Source organism: Nerophis ophidion, linkage group LG02 (assembly GCF_033978795.1).
Source record: "Nerophis ophidion isolate RoL-2023_Sa linkage group LG02, RoL_Noph_v1.0, whole genome shotgun sequence".
Classification (NCBI taxonomy): Eukaryota; Metazoa; Chordata; class Actinopteri; order Syngnathiformes; family Syngnathidae; genus Nerophis; species Nerophis ophidion.
Window position 1 is genome coordinate 49,897,809 of NC_084612.1, and position 15,192 is coordinate 49,913,000.

General features: G+C 40.7%; 1 protein-coding gene across 3 annotated transcripts in view; it reads left to right on the plus strand.

The window, feature by feature from the left end:
* Positions 1 to 15,192, plus strand: part of lrig2 (leucine-rich repeats and immunoglobulin-like domains 2) — an 89,139-nt gene that overhangs the window by 61,534 nt on the left and 12,413 nt on the right. For all 3 annotated transcript variants that reach the window (XM_061885856.1, XM_061885865.1, XM_061885872.1), the window contains 3 exons: positions 22 to 462; positions 1,877 to 2,029; positions 10,899 to 11,030. In XM_061885856.1, the coding sequence (XP_061741840.1) occupies positions 22 to 462; positions 1,877 to 2,029; positions 10,899 to 11,030 (726 nt within the window). The remainder of the gene's footprint in view (positions 1 to 21; positions 463 to 1,876; positions 2,030 to 10,898; positions 11,031 to 15,192) is intronic.

A 15,192-nucleotide genomic window follows, 5' to 3' on the forward strand; every position in this document is an offset into this window, starting at 1 on the left:
TGACATATTTCTCTTTTACAGAAACACCTTCATTTATTCGGCCCCTTGAAGACAGAACAGTGGCTAGAGGGGAAACAGCCGTGCTTCAGTGCATCGCCGGCGGCAGCCCCGCACCGCGCCTAAACTGGACCAAAGACGACGGACCTCTTGTACTCACCGAGCGCCACTTCTTCGCTGCAGCCAACCAACTCCTCATCATCGTCGACGCCGGCCCCGCCGACGCTGGCAAGTACACCTGCGTCGTGTCCAACACGGTGGGAACAGAGCGCGGCCACGTCTACCTGGGTGTCACGCCGTCGCCCAACTGCGACACCAGCGTGGTGTACAACCAGGACGGCTGGACCACGGTGGGCATCGTGGTGATTGTGGTGGTGTGCTGTGTGGTCGGGACTTCGCTAGTCTGGGTCATCGTCATTTACCATATGCGGAGGAACAACGAAGACTACAGCATCACAAACACAGGTTAGCAAATGTTGCGCCTAATATTAGCCCATTTTACATAAAGACTGCACCGGTATATAAGCCGCACCCACTAAATTTTCGACGAAAAAAGTATTTTTCCATATACTATAAGTCAAAGATATATATGTTGTGAAATGAGTTATTTACACAGAAATATTTTGTAATTCTTTAATTGTGTCCAAGCAGTGTTTGTAAAACGGCACTAAAACGACTGATCAAACAAAACAGAAGTCATTGTCATGAACCCACTAGCTGCAGAAGCTAGCTCCAATCAGCGAAACAGACTCAATGACTGCACGGTGACGTCTTGAGGATTTTACAAAACTGACACAATACAAACAGAATGCCCTTGTAAGTTAATAATAGTAACACAGGCCCTCATAAATGTATTAGCATGTTGGCTTAATGTAATGCTAGCATTACGATAACATGTACAACTTTGCATAAAAACACCACTTCTACAGACATCACACGTGGGACGGTTTAGTAAGTAAGAAATGTTTTATTTATATTGTAGAGCTTGCAAACGTTGTTTGGAGTGAAGAATCCGAACGAGTAGAAATGCTATGGACGAGTTAAAGCGTACAAGCATACTTGTACTTCCAGTTCAAAGCTTCAAACAGCAAAGAACACTGTAGCCAATCAAACTTGTCCAAAAGATGTCGCCATAGCACAATTTCAATGTATTTGTACGCGTTTTATAAAAACGATTTGCATAATGATTGTAAGCGAAGACAAATCCATTAAATTAGCTGCATCGTTTTATAAGCCGCAGCGTACAAAGCGTTGGAAAAAAGTAGCGGCTTCTTGTCTGGAATTTACGGTAATGTCACTTTGTGGACCATTTTACATTCAAATTTAAAATGTAATTAATATTCTTGTTCATCCTATAATTTTGACTATCTTTTTAACTCTGTTTATTTAGCTTTTATTTATCACATACCATTTTAATTCACCCTTTTTATCTTTTTTACTAAATATTTTTGTCACATTTATGCATTCTTATATTGTATCTTATCAGTATATTGTATTTATTTATTTAATCCTCTTAATGTACTTAGGTGTTGTAAGTTATTTTCAGCGTGTCCTCAGCACTCGGCTGCTGTGGCCCTGGCTCATGGGTTCCTCGGCGAGAGGACTCCCTGGTCCCTCGCCGTTTGCCTTAGATCAGGGTCGCTGCAGTCTTGGACCCTCTTCCTGCAGCCCCTGGTGCACTGGACTCGCTACGATAGTGTTGTATTACCTGGTCCTTCCGCGCTCAGCCACATATGTTTTTAGATGACTGTCATGACGTGTCATAGATAGAAAGGAAAAGGTACAGTAGTTTTAAAAAACATATATAAAGTATGTTTCATATGTAAGAAAAGTGCTCTGCAAATGTTGTTTGATTGATTGAAATATCATGTTTCCATAGATGAGATGAATTTACCAGCAGACATCCCCAGCTACCTCTCCTCTCAGGGGACTTTGTCAGAACCTCCAGAAGGCTACAGCAGCTCTGAGGCAGGCAGCCACCAGCAGCTCATGCCTCCTCTCTCCAATGGATACGTGCACAAGGGCACTGAGGGTGAGCCAGCTGACCTGACAACACACATGTTTGCTGTTCCTTTTTTTTATGACCGATACTGATTATTAGTAGTCAAGAAGGCTGATAACGGGTATTTGTAGCTGATATTCATTTGCAGTAAAATTTTGCTAAACAAACAACAGTTGAATAAGGCTTGAGTTTGGACTAGTGGATAGGAGCAGATGTGAGCACTGTTTTTTTACTTCTACTTCTCTACTTATTGTTTTTTTGTTGTTTTAATACCAAGCACTGCATTCAAGGGCGCACTGTTGATGAGCGGGTCTATTTAATTTTTTTTTCATACAAAAGGCACACCGGATTATAAGGTGCATTAATGGAGTCATATTATTATTTTTCTCTAAATGTAAAACACTTCCCTGTGGTCTACATCAGTGGTCCTCAACCCTTTTTGCACCACAGACCGGTTTAATGAAGGCATTATTTTCAGGGACCGGCTTTTCACTTGTGGCAGATAAACACAGCAAAAATAAGTGCATTAAAAATACAACTCACTTAAACCCTGAATTAGTGGGGGCCCTGGGCTTGTTTCTATGCAATGAGATGGAGATGGAAATCAGCTTTTGGCTACAATCTGTCACATTTGCGGTGGCACAGGGGGTTATTGCATCTGCCTCACAAAATGAAGGTCCTGACTAGTCCTGTTTTCAATCCCGGGCTCGTGATCTTTCTGTGTGGAGATTGCATGTTCTCTCCCTGACTGCGTGGGTTCCCTGCGGGTAGTCCAACTTCCTCCCACCGCCAAAATTGTGTGTGTGGGGGGGGTTGATTAGCAACACTAACTTTGCCCTAGTGTGTGAATGTGACTCTGAATGTTGTCTATCTGTGTTGGCCCTGCAATGATGTGGCAACTTGTCCAGGGTGTACCCCGCATTCCGCCCGAACGCACCTGAGATAGGCTCCAGCGAACACAAAGAAGAAGATTGATAGATGGATGTCTATTAGTTCTCATTGTATCACGTCAAAAAGCTATAACAAATATAACAAATGGCAACTTACCAAGAGGAGTGTTATTGTACATCTATGAAAAAGCTTATTGGTGTGTTTATTGGGACAGGCAAAAGGTAAGTCGGAGAAAATGCAGTTTTTAATAAATTATTTAATGTTTCTGTGTGGCCCGTTAACAAATGCATCACCGTCGTATGCATGTGTATCGGTCCCCGCAACAGTTGTTTGGGATCACTGGTCTACATAACATGTAATTGTGGTTCTATGGTCAAAATGTTGCATAGATGATGTTTTACAGATCATCTTCAAGTCGCTTTCTAACAGTCTCTTCAGGATGCGCCGTTTTGTGGGCGGTCTTATTTACGTGGCTCACTTTCGACAGCGTCATCACCTCGTCATCTTTGTTGTAGCAAGGACGGGAGTGGAAGAAGTGTCAAAAGATGGAGCTAACTGTTTTAATGACATCCAGACTTTACTTCAATCAGTAACAGAGCAGCATCTCCTCATCCATGGTTCACTAGTGCAACAAGAACGCCGGAAATGTGTCCCGTGATAAACCGTCCGACCAGAACGCACTAATAATTAAAGTTCCTTGGGTGAATAATGTAAACTCAATATACCGGTAGTTTGGAGCTCTTCCATAGCGAGTTTACTGACAGATATATGTAAGAACTTTACACTACTTTATATTAGAAATGGTAACAGCGGCGGATGAATGTCCCATACCAAGAAGATAGAGAAGAAGAAGAAGCTTATCGATTACGGCATCTTCACGGATGACAGTGTGTGCAAATTTTCAGCACTTATGCAGATCTCAAATACACATCAGCAGGTACAAAAAGATAAGAAACTGTGGTTTTGTATAATATTGTGAAACAAAAAGGCAGATAATGTCTGCTAATTGGTGCCATTTTGAGGTCCTTATACACACACCATAGTAATATTTGTATCTCTGACTACGGTAGCCGTATTGGGCCGGCAATCCATCAAGCGGGGCGGCTTCAAAGTCGTTCTAAAACACTTTGACAGATTTTTGAGCGCCGTGTGTAATGTTCTTTATTTTCAAGGGAACATTTTAAGTTTTGGTGTTGTCTACTGGCGTCATATTGCAGTCTACACATATCTGTTATGTGTGACTGCCATCTACTGGTCACACTTATCGCACTGTCGATTTTCGAGAAAATGAAAGGGTTTTTAATGCGCCTTATAGTCCAAAAAATACAGTATGTTTTGTAATCACACTGCTACTTTACCATGAATTGATTAACGTGGACCCCGTCTTAAAAAAGTTATTAGGGTGTTACCATTTAGTGGTCAATTGTACGGAATATGTACTGTACTGTGCAATCTACTTATAAAGGTTTCAATCAATCAATCTACTAAAATAAAAGTTTCAATCAAATCTCATTTTTCATACACCCCACTGTAAGTTGCTTTAAATTTTTGATTCAAATTTTTGTCAAACGTTTGCCCTAGATTTGTGTACTGTCATCATTATCATTCAATCAAACATTCAGTCAATCAAACTCCTGACTATTAAAATGATTGTTTTAAAGTGAATTAATTGAAAAGCTGATAATTGCAATGACATTCAGAAATTATATAAACCCATTACTATCGGAGCAACTAAGCTATTCAATTGAACCTTCAAGCTTTGCTCCTTTTGAATACAAGATGGTGGTGTTTTTTTCGGTACGTTCAAGGACTGCTGAACAGAGTACGACGACACAACCCCCTCCAGAAATGATGAATAATAGTTATAACTTATGTAATAGTTTTAAAATAAATATGTTTGATTTTTAATGTACTTTTCTTTGAAATAAATCTTAAAGTGCTACATTAAAAACTAATATTAAAAGCAATAAACACTTAGCCTTCAAAACAGATAAAATAGTAAAACACTATCACAAAAACATGCATTTTTTTTTTTTTTTACAGTGTTTATGCAAGTTATTTAACAAAATAACTTGGTTAGCAGATTTTAGTGTGTGTTTAAGTACTTTTTGAGCATACTCAACAATAACGATAACCCTGATATGAAATCTCCTAGGCCAAACAAAGAATTACGTACAATGGTCTTGTTGTATTACTAATTTTACTTAGTTTTTAACCAATCAATTAATGTTTACTTATATAGCCCTAAATCACTAGTGTCTCAAAGGGCTGCACAGACCACAACACGAACCACTACGACATCCTCGGTTGGCCCACATAAGGGCAAGGAAAACTCACACCCAGTGGGACGTCGGTGACAATGATGACCCAGTGGGACGTCGGTAACAATGATGACTATGAGAACCTTGGAGAGGAGGAAAGCAATGGATGTCGAGCGGGTCTAACATGATACTGTGAAAGTTCAATCCAGAATGGATCCAACACAGTCGCGAGAGTCCAGTCCAAAGCGGATCCAACACAGCAAGGAGAGTCCCGTTCACAGCGGAGCCAGCAGGAAACCATCCCAAGCGGAGGCGGATCAGCAGCGCAGAGATGTCCCCAGCCGATACACAGGCAAGCAGTACATGGCCACCGGATTGGACCGGACCCCCTCCACAAGGGAGAGTGGGACATAGGAGAAAAAGAAAAGAAACGGCAGATCAACTGGTCTAAAAAGGGAGTCTATTTAAAGGCTAGAGTATACAAAATATTTTTAAGGTGAGACTTAAATGCTTCTACTGAGGTGGCATCTCGAACTGTTACCGGGAGGGCATTCCAGAGTACTGGAGCCCGAAATGAAAACGCTCTATAGCCCGCAGACTTTTTTTGGGCTTTGGGAATCACTAATAAGCCGGAGTCCTTTGAACGCAGATTTCTTGCCGGGACATATGGTACAATACAATGGGCAAGATAGGCTGGAGCTAGACCGTGTAGTATTTTATACGTAAGTAGTAAAACCTTAAAGTCACATCTTAAGTGCACAGGAAGCCAGTGCAGGTGAGCCAGTACAGGCGTAATATTATCAAACTTTCTTGTTCTTGTCAAAAGTCTAGCAGCCGCATTTTGTACCAACTGTAATCTTTTACTGCTAGACATGGGGAGACCCAAAAATAATACGTTACAGTAATCGAGGCGAGACGTAACAAACGCATGGATAATGATCTCAGCGTGTCTTTAGTGGACAGAATGGAACGAATTTTAGCGATATTACGGAGATGAAAGAAGGCCGTTTTTGTAACGCTTTTAATGTGTGACTCAAAGGAGAGAGTTGGGTCAAAGATAATACCCAGATTCTTTACTGTGTCGCCTTGTTTGATTGTTTGGTTGTCAAATGTTAGAGTTGTATTATTGCATAGAGGTAGGTGTCTAGCAGGACTGATAATCAGCATTTTCGTTTTTTTGGCATTGAGTTGCAAAAAGTTAGCGGACAACCATTGTTTAATTTCATTAAGACACGCCTCCAGCTGACTACACTCCGGCGTGTTGGTCAGCTTTAGGGGCATGTAGAGTTGGGCGTCATCAGCATAACAGTGAAAGCTAACACCGTATTTGCGTATGATGTCACCTAGCGGCAGCATGTAGATGCTGAAGAGTGCAGGGCAAAGGACCGAACCCTGGGGAACTCCACACGTTACCTTAACGTAGTCCGAGGTCACATTGTTATGGGAGACGCACTGCATCCTATCAGTAAGATAAGAGTTAAACCAAGACAGGGCTAAGTCTGACATACCAATTCGTGTTTTGATACGGTCTAATAAAATATTATGATCGACGGTATCGAAAGCAGCGCTAAGATCGAGGAGCAGCAACATAGATGACGCATCAGAATCCATCATTAGCAATAGATCATTAGTCATTTTTGCGAGGGCTGTCTCCGTAGAGTGATTTGCCCTGAACTGGATTGAAAGGTTTCACATAGATTGTTAGACGGTAAGTGTTCATTTAACTGCTCCGCAACAATGTTTTCAAGGATTTTTGAAATAAAGGGAAGGTGAGACACCGGTCGGTAGTTTACCATGAGGTCAGGTCTTTTAAGAAGAGGATGAATAACCGCTTTTTTGAATGCTAGGGGAACAGTACCCGAGGAAAGTGATACGTTTATAATATTTAGCACTGATGGACCTAATAATACAAAGAGCTCCTTGATCAGTTTCCCAGGAAGAGGGTCAAGTATACATGGTGTTTGTTTTATTCCTCTAATGTTATTTCCTCAAAACGAGAGAAACTATTTTGGAGGGCAGTATAAGCCGTATATACAATCGTATCAGTGTTAATAGAACCCAGTTGTAGCTGGGACGCATTGTCTTTAATCTGCTTTCTAATGACTTCAATTTTCTTACTAAAGAATTGCATAAAGTCATCAGCTGAGTGGGTGGAGCTACTGGAAGGGGTCCCTTGTTGGGTTAGCGATGCTACTGTACTAAACAAAACTTTAGGATTGTTTTTATTACGGTGGATGAGATTTGAGTAATATTTAGCTTTAGCTAAGGTAATCATGCGTTTATAAGTTATTAAACCATCACTCCATGCTTGATGGTGCACCTCAAGTTTAGTCGTGCGCCATTTGCGTTCCAGCTTTCTACATAATCATTTCTGAGCTCTCTTTCTTATGTAAACCACGGGGTACGCTTTTTTGGAGCCTTTTTTAACTTTAGCGGTGCTATGTTATCAATGGTTTCGCGCAGGGCGTCGTTAAAGTTGTTAGTGAGGTTATCAATAGAGCCCACATACTTTGGGAATGGTGCCATTACCGAGGGCAGTAGGTCAGCAAGAGTTATCGTTGTGGCCGTATTAATGTTGCGGCTGCTATAGCAGTTATTATTATTATTAGTTTGACGAACATGCGTCTGAACCTCGAATTTTATAAGGTAATGATCGGACAATACTTTAGTTTACGGGAGTATCGTAACTTTGGAAACGGTGATACCCCTGACAAGCACTAGGTCTATGTTATTACCGCTGCGATGCGTCGGTTCATTTATTATTTGTGTAAGACCGCAATTATCAATTTTAGTCTGGAGCGCTATGCACGGTTGGTCCGATGGGGTATTCATATGGATATTAAAGTCCCCCATTATGATTATATTATCGGCGTGTGTCACTAGATCAGCAACGAACTCTGAGAATTCATTGATAAAGTCCGAATAGGGCGCTGGGGGGCGGTAGATAACAGCCAGGTGTAGAGGCAGCGGTGTGACAGACCTCATCGTAAGCACCTCAAACGATTTATATTTATTATTTATGTTAGGATTAAGGTTAAAGTTTTCGTTGTATATTAGTGCGACCCATCCACCCCTTTTAAGGGGACGGGCAATATGCGCATGTGTAAAGATAGGAGGACATGCCTCATTTAGCGCAAAAAAGTCGTTTAGTTTAAGCCAGGTTTCGCTGAGACTGATGACGTTAAGATTGTTGTCTCTGATGATGTCATTAACTACCAACGTTTTGGGAGACAATGATCTTATGTTTAAAAAACCTATATTATAGGTAGTGGGCTGTTTTAGGGAATTTTTGATCAAATTATCCGTAGTAGCAATATTAATAATGTTGTGTTTATTATGCCCAGTGGATTTAGTATAATTACGACCATATCTAGGAATTGATACGACGGGAATTTTCCGATTGTTTGTTTGTTGCTTTGATAAACTGAACACATCATAGTTTGCCACCTCAGTAGAATACATGTCCAACTCTGAAACAATCAAAGCAGAAAAAAATAGTTCTAATTTAACTGACTCCTTACCCAGACCAGTAGTCTCGCGTCTTCCATTTAAATCCGTTTTCAGGATGGAGGGAAGTGGTGTTCTGTGGGGATTAGCCTTCTGCTTTGTTTTTAGCCCCGCTCGGCATCCGCGTTTCCGATCACACCGCTGGCGTCTGCTCCGTAGACGGCCCCCGCTGCTACTGTACTCCCCTGCTTCACAGGCCGCTGGATGTAGCCGCCAAAGTATTCCCATGCTAGTTAGCAGGTCTAGCAAGCACGCGTCTATCAGTCCAAAACGGCCCGATATGTCCACATCCAGAAGTGTCTGGCGGTCGTACGTGATCACGGAGTGACCACGATGTGAGCCAGCCATAAAGTTTGCAGAATTGTCTGGTGTTTCTGCCAAATGTTCCATATTTAGCAAGAGCAAAAATATCCCTGTTATCCTGCTTACCCAGAAGTAATTCTGCCCCAGATTTGTCGCCCCTCCATAACGTTACTACTTTTTAACTTTGTATGTCTCTGCTAACTGACACTGTTACATCACCAGTTTCTATGTTTTTTTTAATAGTTTTAAAATAAAATAATACACCATGGAGTTAAAAAAGGTTGTGAACGCCAGCACTTTAATAAAGAAGGTGAGAAACACTTAAATTAAGTGTGGTCTGTGTAATTATCCCCTCCTGCCGTCCTACTCTGCTCATTGCTGCTTTCCCATTCAGTTTTCATTAATATTTGTCCATTTAATTAATCATTTATATGTATTTCACATAGTTGTATGCCTGCAGAATCATAATTATTCTTCATTATGTGTTAATATTTAAAGGTTTATGGGATTGAAATATGTTCTTCTTAGAGAAAATATTGAAGTTTTTGTGCGATTTTCGTTTTTTTTGTCTGACCTTTTGGATTAGACAATTCAAAGGGAAACCGAGGCACCGTTTTAAGTTCGCAGCCAATATGAGCAAGAAAGACTGCAGTGAAATGTGGATGAATAATGTCATTATGATAGCTACATAATCAATATATTACGTAGGGCTGGGCGATATGGCCTTTTTTAATATCTCGATATTTTTAGGCCATGTCGTGATACACGATGTATATCTCCATATTTTGCCTTAGCCTTGAATGAACACAAGATGCATATAATCACAGCAGTATGATTATTCTATGTGTCTACATTAAAACATTCCTCTTCATACTGCATTAATATATGCTCATTTTAAACTTTCATGCAGAGAAGGAAATCACAGCTAAGGCAATTGACCAAAACTGTATTTATGAAACAGTTATTAAGCAGTGGCACAAACATTCATGTCCTTTCAAAACAGAAAGTGGAAGATTGCCAGAGACATTTTAAAACAAGCCAAGAGTGCACTTTTGTGCATTATGTCTCTATGATGACATATCAAAACAACACTGAATTAAATTTCACTTTTTGTACAGAACGCCACTTACAATAGTTTAAAACAAATAAAGTGCTCTTTTGTGCATGATGTCACACAATACATTTCAGCAAGTGTCAAAAAAAAATAAGCTGCATAATAGGAAATCAAATACTGTATGTCCTTCGCTATGTGGTAGGTTCCTGTGGACGTTATCTCCTTATGTTGTTGACTATTTTTTTCATACAGTGTTGATGTGGAAATGGTTGCCTCAGCCTGTTGTTGGTGTGGCACCGAACAGAGATGTTGACATGCAGAGTTTCAAGCACTCTTCATTCTCTAGCAGGTGACTTTTCAAATGATGCTACATATTAGCAGTGCTGCTACTTTTTGTAGCAATGCTTTTGCCCCACACTTGACAAATTACGGTTGTCTGTTTGACATATTCCCACTTGAATCCAAACCACCGCCAGAAGATGGTAACCCTGCGTTTTTTCTCGGGAATTAATTCTTCCTTCATTTGTTCCCAGATTCGCACCTTCTTTCTCTCTTACCCATGCCGCTACTTCTCTTCTCCGTGAGGACGTATACGAATGTGACGTATGTAAGAAGGTGCACTTGTTTTATGTCTTTGTGAGAAGGAGAGACACGAAAGAGTGGGAAGAGCCTGTAGTGTAATGCCAGCAGCTAAAAGCAACTGCGTGAGAACGTATACACGAATATCACGATATAGTCATTTTCTATATCACGATTAAGTCATTTTCTATATCACACAGAGACAAACCCATGACATATCGATATATCGCCCAGCCCTAATGTAACGGTATGTGTACATGACCATGCTTGGGTGTTGATAGATTGACTTTCCCATGTGTCCCAGGTGTGTGCTACGGAGACACGGGCAGCGAAGCAGAAATGGAAAGTAACGGACGTCTTCACTACCGGGTGGGATCATTGTTCACTGGCCACAGCAGCTTCCACCCCTCAGATGGAACCGCTGCAGATGCCTCAGGTTTGTTTGTGACCTTCCTGCATTCCAAAGAATGCGTCTTTACCTTTCCTTTTGTTTTGATTTACATTACAGCTTGGTTTTGAATAAATTATCCTTCTGCACAATTTCAAATATAGTCCAAAACTTCATCAGTGGACAATGTTTAACTCTTAAAAGGGAACTGCCTTTTTTTTTTTTTTTTTTTTTTTGAACCTATCATTTACAATTTTTATATGACAAGAACACATACAGTTTTGATCAAAATTATTTAACCCCCACTCAATTTTGGTGTTTTAGCAAGTTAGACATGGGCGCCAGCGCCCCCCGCGACCCCGAAAGGGAATAAGCGGTAGAAAATGGATGGATGGATGGACATTTATTCCGTATTTTGTTTATAGTCATATCAAATAAAGATGCATTAAAGAGACAAATGCAACTTCAATTGTAACACTGTATTTTACAAAATACCAAAAAATGACATTTTTGACAAAATTATTCAACCCCCTATTTACATGCAGCTTTAGTACTTAGTAGAACACCCTTTGGAAGTAATTGCATCCTTCAAACGTGATACATAACCGGACACAAGCTTTTTGCAACGATCTACAGGTATTTTAGCCCATTCCTCTTGAGCAAAGGCCTCCAGTTCTTTCATATTATTGGGCTTGCGTGCTTCAACTGCCTTCTTCAAGTCCCACCACAGGTTTTCTATAGGATTTAGGTCTGGCGAATGTGAAGGCCCCTCTAGAGTCTTCCAGCCCTTCTTCTGCAACCACTCTGATGTTGATTTGGAGGTATGCTTGGGATCGTTGTCCTGTTAGAAGGTCCAACGATCCCAAGCCTCAGCTTCGTCACTGACTTCATGACATTTGCAGCTAATATATCCTGGTAGGAAATGGAATTCATAATGCTTTGAACGCGCTGGAGATTCCCGGTACCTGACGCAGAGAAACAGCCCCAGAGCATGATTGACCCCCCCCCCCCCCACACCACCACCACCACCACCACCATGCTTAACAGTAGGCGAGGTGTTCTTCTCTTTGTAAGCTTAATTTTTTCTCCTCCAGACATAACGTTGATTCATAGGCCCAAAGAGTTCCAGTTTTGTCTCATCACTCTATTGAACAGTTTCCCAAAACCTTTGGGGTTTGTCCAGATGATTTTTGGCATACAGGAGTCTATTTTTCTTGTGCCTGGTAGTAAGAAGTGGGGTGCTCCTGGGAGTTCTGGCATGGAGGCTTTCATCTCGTAGTGCGCACCTTATTGTCTGGGACGAAACCTGCGTTCCCCCCTCTGCAATGTCCTGTTGTAATTCCTCAGCTGTTACCCGGGGGTTTTTCACCACTGTACGCTTCAAATACCGGACAGCAGTGCACACAGCATCCTGTTTCTACCACGCCCAGGTAGTGTTTCCACTGTGCCTTTAGCTTTAAACTTGCGAATTATGCCCCCAACTGTGTCTCTTGGAATGTGTAATGTCTTTGCTATTTTCTTATATCCATATCCTTTCTTATGAAGAGAAATTACCTCCTCTCTTGACTTCTTTGACCATTCCCTGGACTTCACTATGTTGCAAATACACCATTGACCATCTACAAGAAGGTGAGCGTCACAGTATTTTTCTATCAGTTTAATTGTTGCTCGTTCTGGTTCTAATCACATCTACAGGTGTTTTCAACAGCTGATTGAAAATACCTTATTCAAATTCTGTTCTTAAGAGTTATGATCTTCTAGGGGTTGAATAATTTTGTCAATGACATATTAAGAGAAATGAAACTGTTTGGTATGTTACAAAATATAATGTTGTAATTCAAGTTGGATTTCTCTATTTAATGCAGCTTTATTTGATATGACTATAAACAAAATACGGAATAAATGTCCAACTTGCTAAAACACCAAAATTGTGTGGGGGTTGAATAATTTTGATCGCAACTGTACAGTACAGGCCAAATGTTTAGACACACCTTCTCATTCAATGGGTTTTCTTTATTTTCATGACTATTGTAGAGTGTCACTGAAGACATCAAAACTATGAATGAACACGTGGAGTCACAGTGGGGCAAAAAAGTATTTAGTCAGCCACCGATTGTGCAAGATCTCCCACTTAAAATGATGTCAGAGGTCTGTAATTTTCATCATAGGTATACTTCAACTGTGAGAGACAGAATGAAAAGAAAATCCAGGAATTCACATTGTAGGAATTTTAAATAATTTTTTTGTAAATTATGGTGGAAAATAAGTATTTGGTCAATAACAAAAATTCAACTCAATACTTTGTAATATAACTTTTGTTGGCAATAACAGAGGTCAAACGATTACTATAGGTCTTTACAAGGTTGGCACACACAGTAGCTGGTATTTTGGCCCATTCCTCTATGCAGATCTTCTTCAGAGCAGTGATGTTTTGGGGCTGTCGCCGATCAACACAGTCTTTCAACTCCCTCCACAGATTTTCTATGGGGTTGAGGTCTGGAGACTGGCTAGGCCACTCCAGGACTTTCAAATGCTTCTTACGGAGCCACTCCTTCTTTTTCCGGGCGGTGTGTTTGGGATCATTGTCATGCTGGAAGACCCAGCCACGTTTAATCTTCAAAGCTCTCACTGATGGAAGGAGGTTTTGGCTCAAAATCTCACGATACATGGTGCCATTCATTCTTTCCTTAACATGGATCAGTCGTCCTGTCCTCTTAGCAGAAAAACAGCCCCAAAACATGATGTTTCCACCCCCATGCTTCACAGTAGGTATAGTGTTCTTGAGATGCAACTTCTTCCTCCAAACACGACGAGTTGAGTTTATACCAAAAAGTAATATATTGGTTTCATCTGACCACATGACATTCTCCCGATCCTCTGCTGTATCATCCATGTGCTCTCTGGCAAACTTCAGACGGGCCTGGACAGGCACTGGGTTAAGCAGGGGGACACGTCTGGCACTACAGGATTTGATTCCCTGTCAGCGTAGTGTGTTACTGATGGTAACCTTTGTTACTTTGGTCCCAGCTCTCTGCAGGTCATTAACCAGGTCCCCCCTCCCCCGTGTGGTTCTGGGATTTCTGCTCACCGTTCTCATGATCATTTTGACCCCACGGGATAAAATCTTGCGTGGAGCACCAGATCGAGAGAGATTATCAGTGGTCTTGTATGTCTTCCATTTTCTGATAATTGCTCCCACAGTTGATTTTTTCACACCAAGCTGCTTGCCTATTTTAGATTCACTCTTACCAGTCAGGTGCAGGTATACAATTCTTTTCCTGGTGTTCTTCGACAGCTCTTTGGTCTTGGCCATAGTGTAGTTTGGAGTCTGACTGTTTGAGGCTGTGGACAGGTGTCTTTTGTACAGATAACTAGTTCAAACAGGTTCCATTAATACAGGTAACTAGTGGAGGACAGAAGAGCTTCTTAAAGAAAAAGTTACAGGTCTGTGAGAGCCAGAGATCTTCCTTGTTTAATGTAACCAAATACTTTTTTTCCACCATAATTTACAAATAAATTCTTTACAATTCCTACAATGTGAATTCCTGGATTTTTTTTCACATTCTGTCTCTCACAGTTGAAGTGTACCTGTGATGAAAATTACTGACCTCTGTCATCATTTTAAGTGGGAGAACTTGCACAATCGGTGGCTGACTAAATGATTTTTTGCCCCACTGTATGTACTTAACAAAAAAAGGTGAAATAACTGAAAACTCTTCAAAACAGCCACCCTTTGCTGTGATTACTGCTTTGCACACTCTTGGAATTCTCTCGATGAGTTTCAAGCACACCTGTGAACTGAAAACCATTTCAGGTGACTACCTCTTGAAGTTCATAGAGAGAATGCTAAGAGTGTAATTTTTTTGTTATTTTCCGATGTTTAAACTGTGTTTTTACATACTTTGCAGATCGTAAATAACATTGGATATAAATGAAATGATCAAACATATAAAATCTAAGTGTTTTCCACTCTACTGCTACTCTATTGCATCCTAACTTGTAAATAAAAGTCAGCTAACAATGAAGCTAATTGGAGCCATGACCCCATTGCACCCACAAAATATACTAAAAAAACTTCCAAAAGGCGCTAACAGTAAGGTGCTAACAGTACTCCTTTTACATCTTGTGACCTGAATATTAACCAAACAATGTTTTTATAAGCTCTAACATGAAGGAACTACTTATAGCAGCGCATTGATCACATAAATAG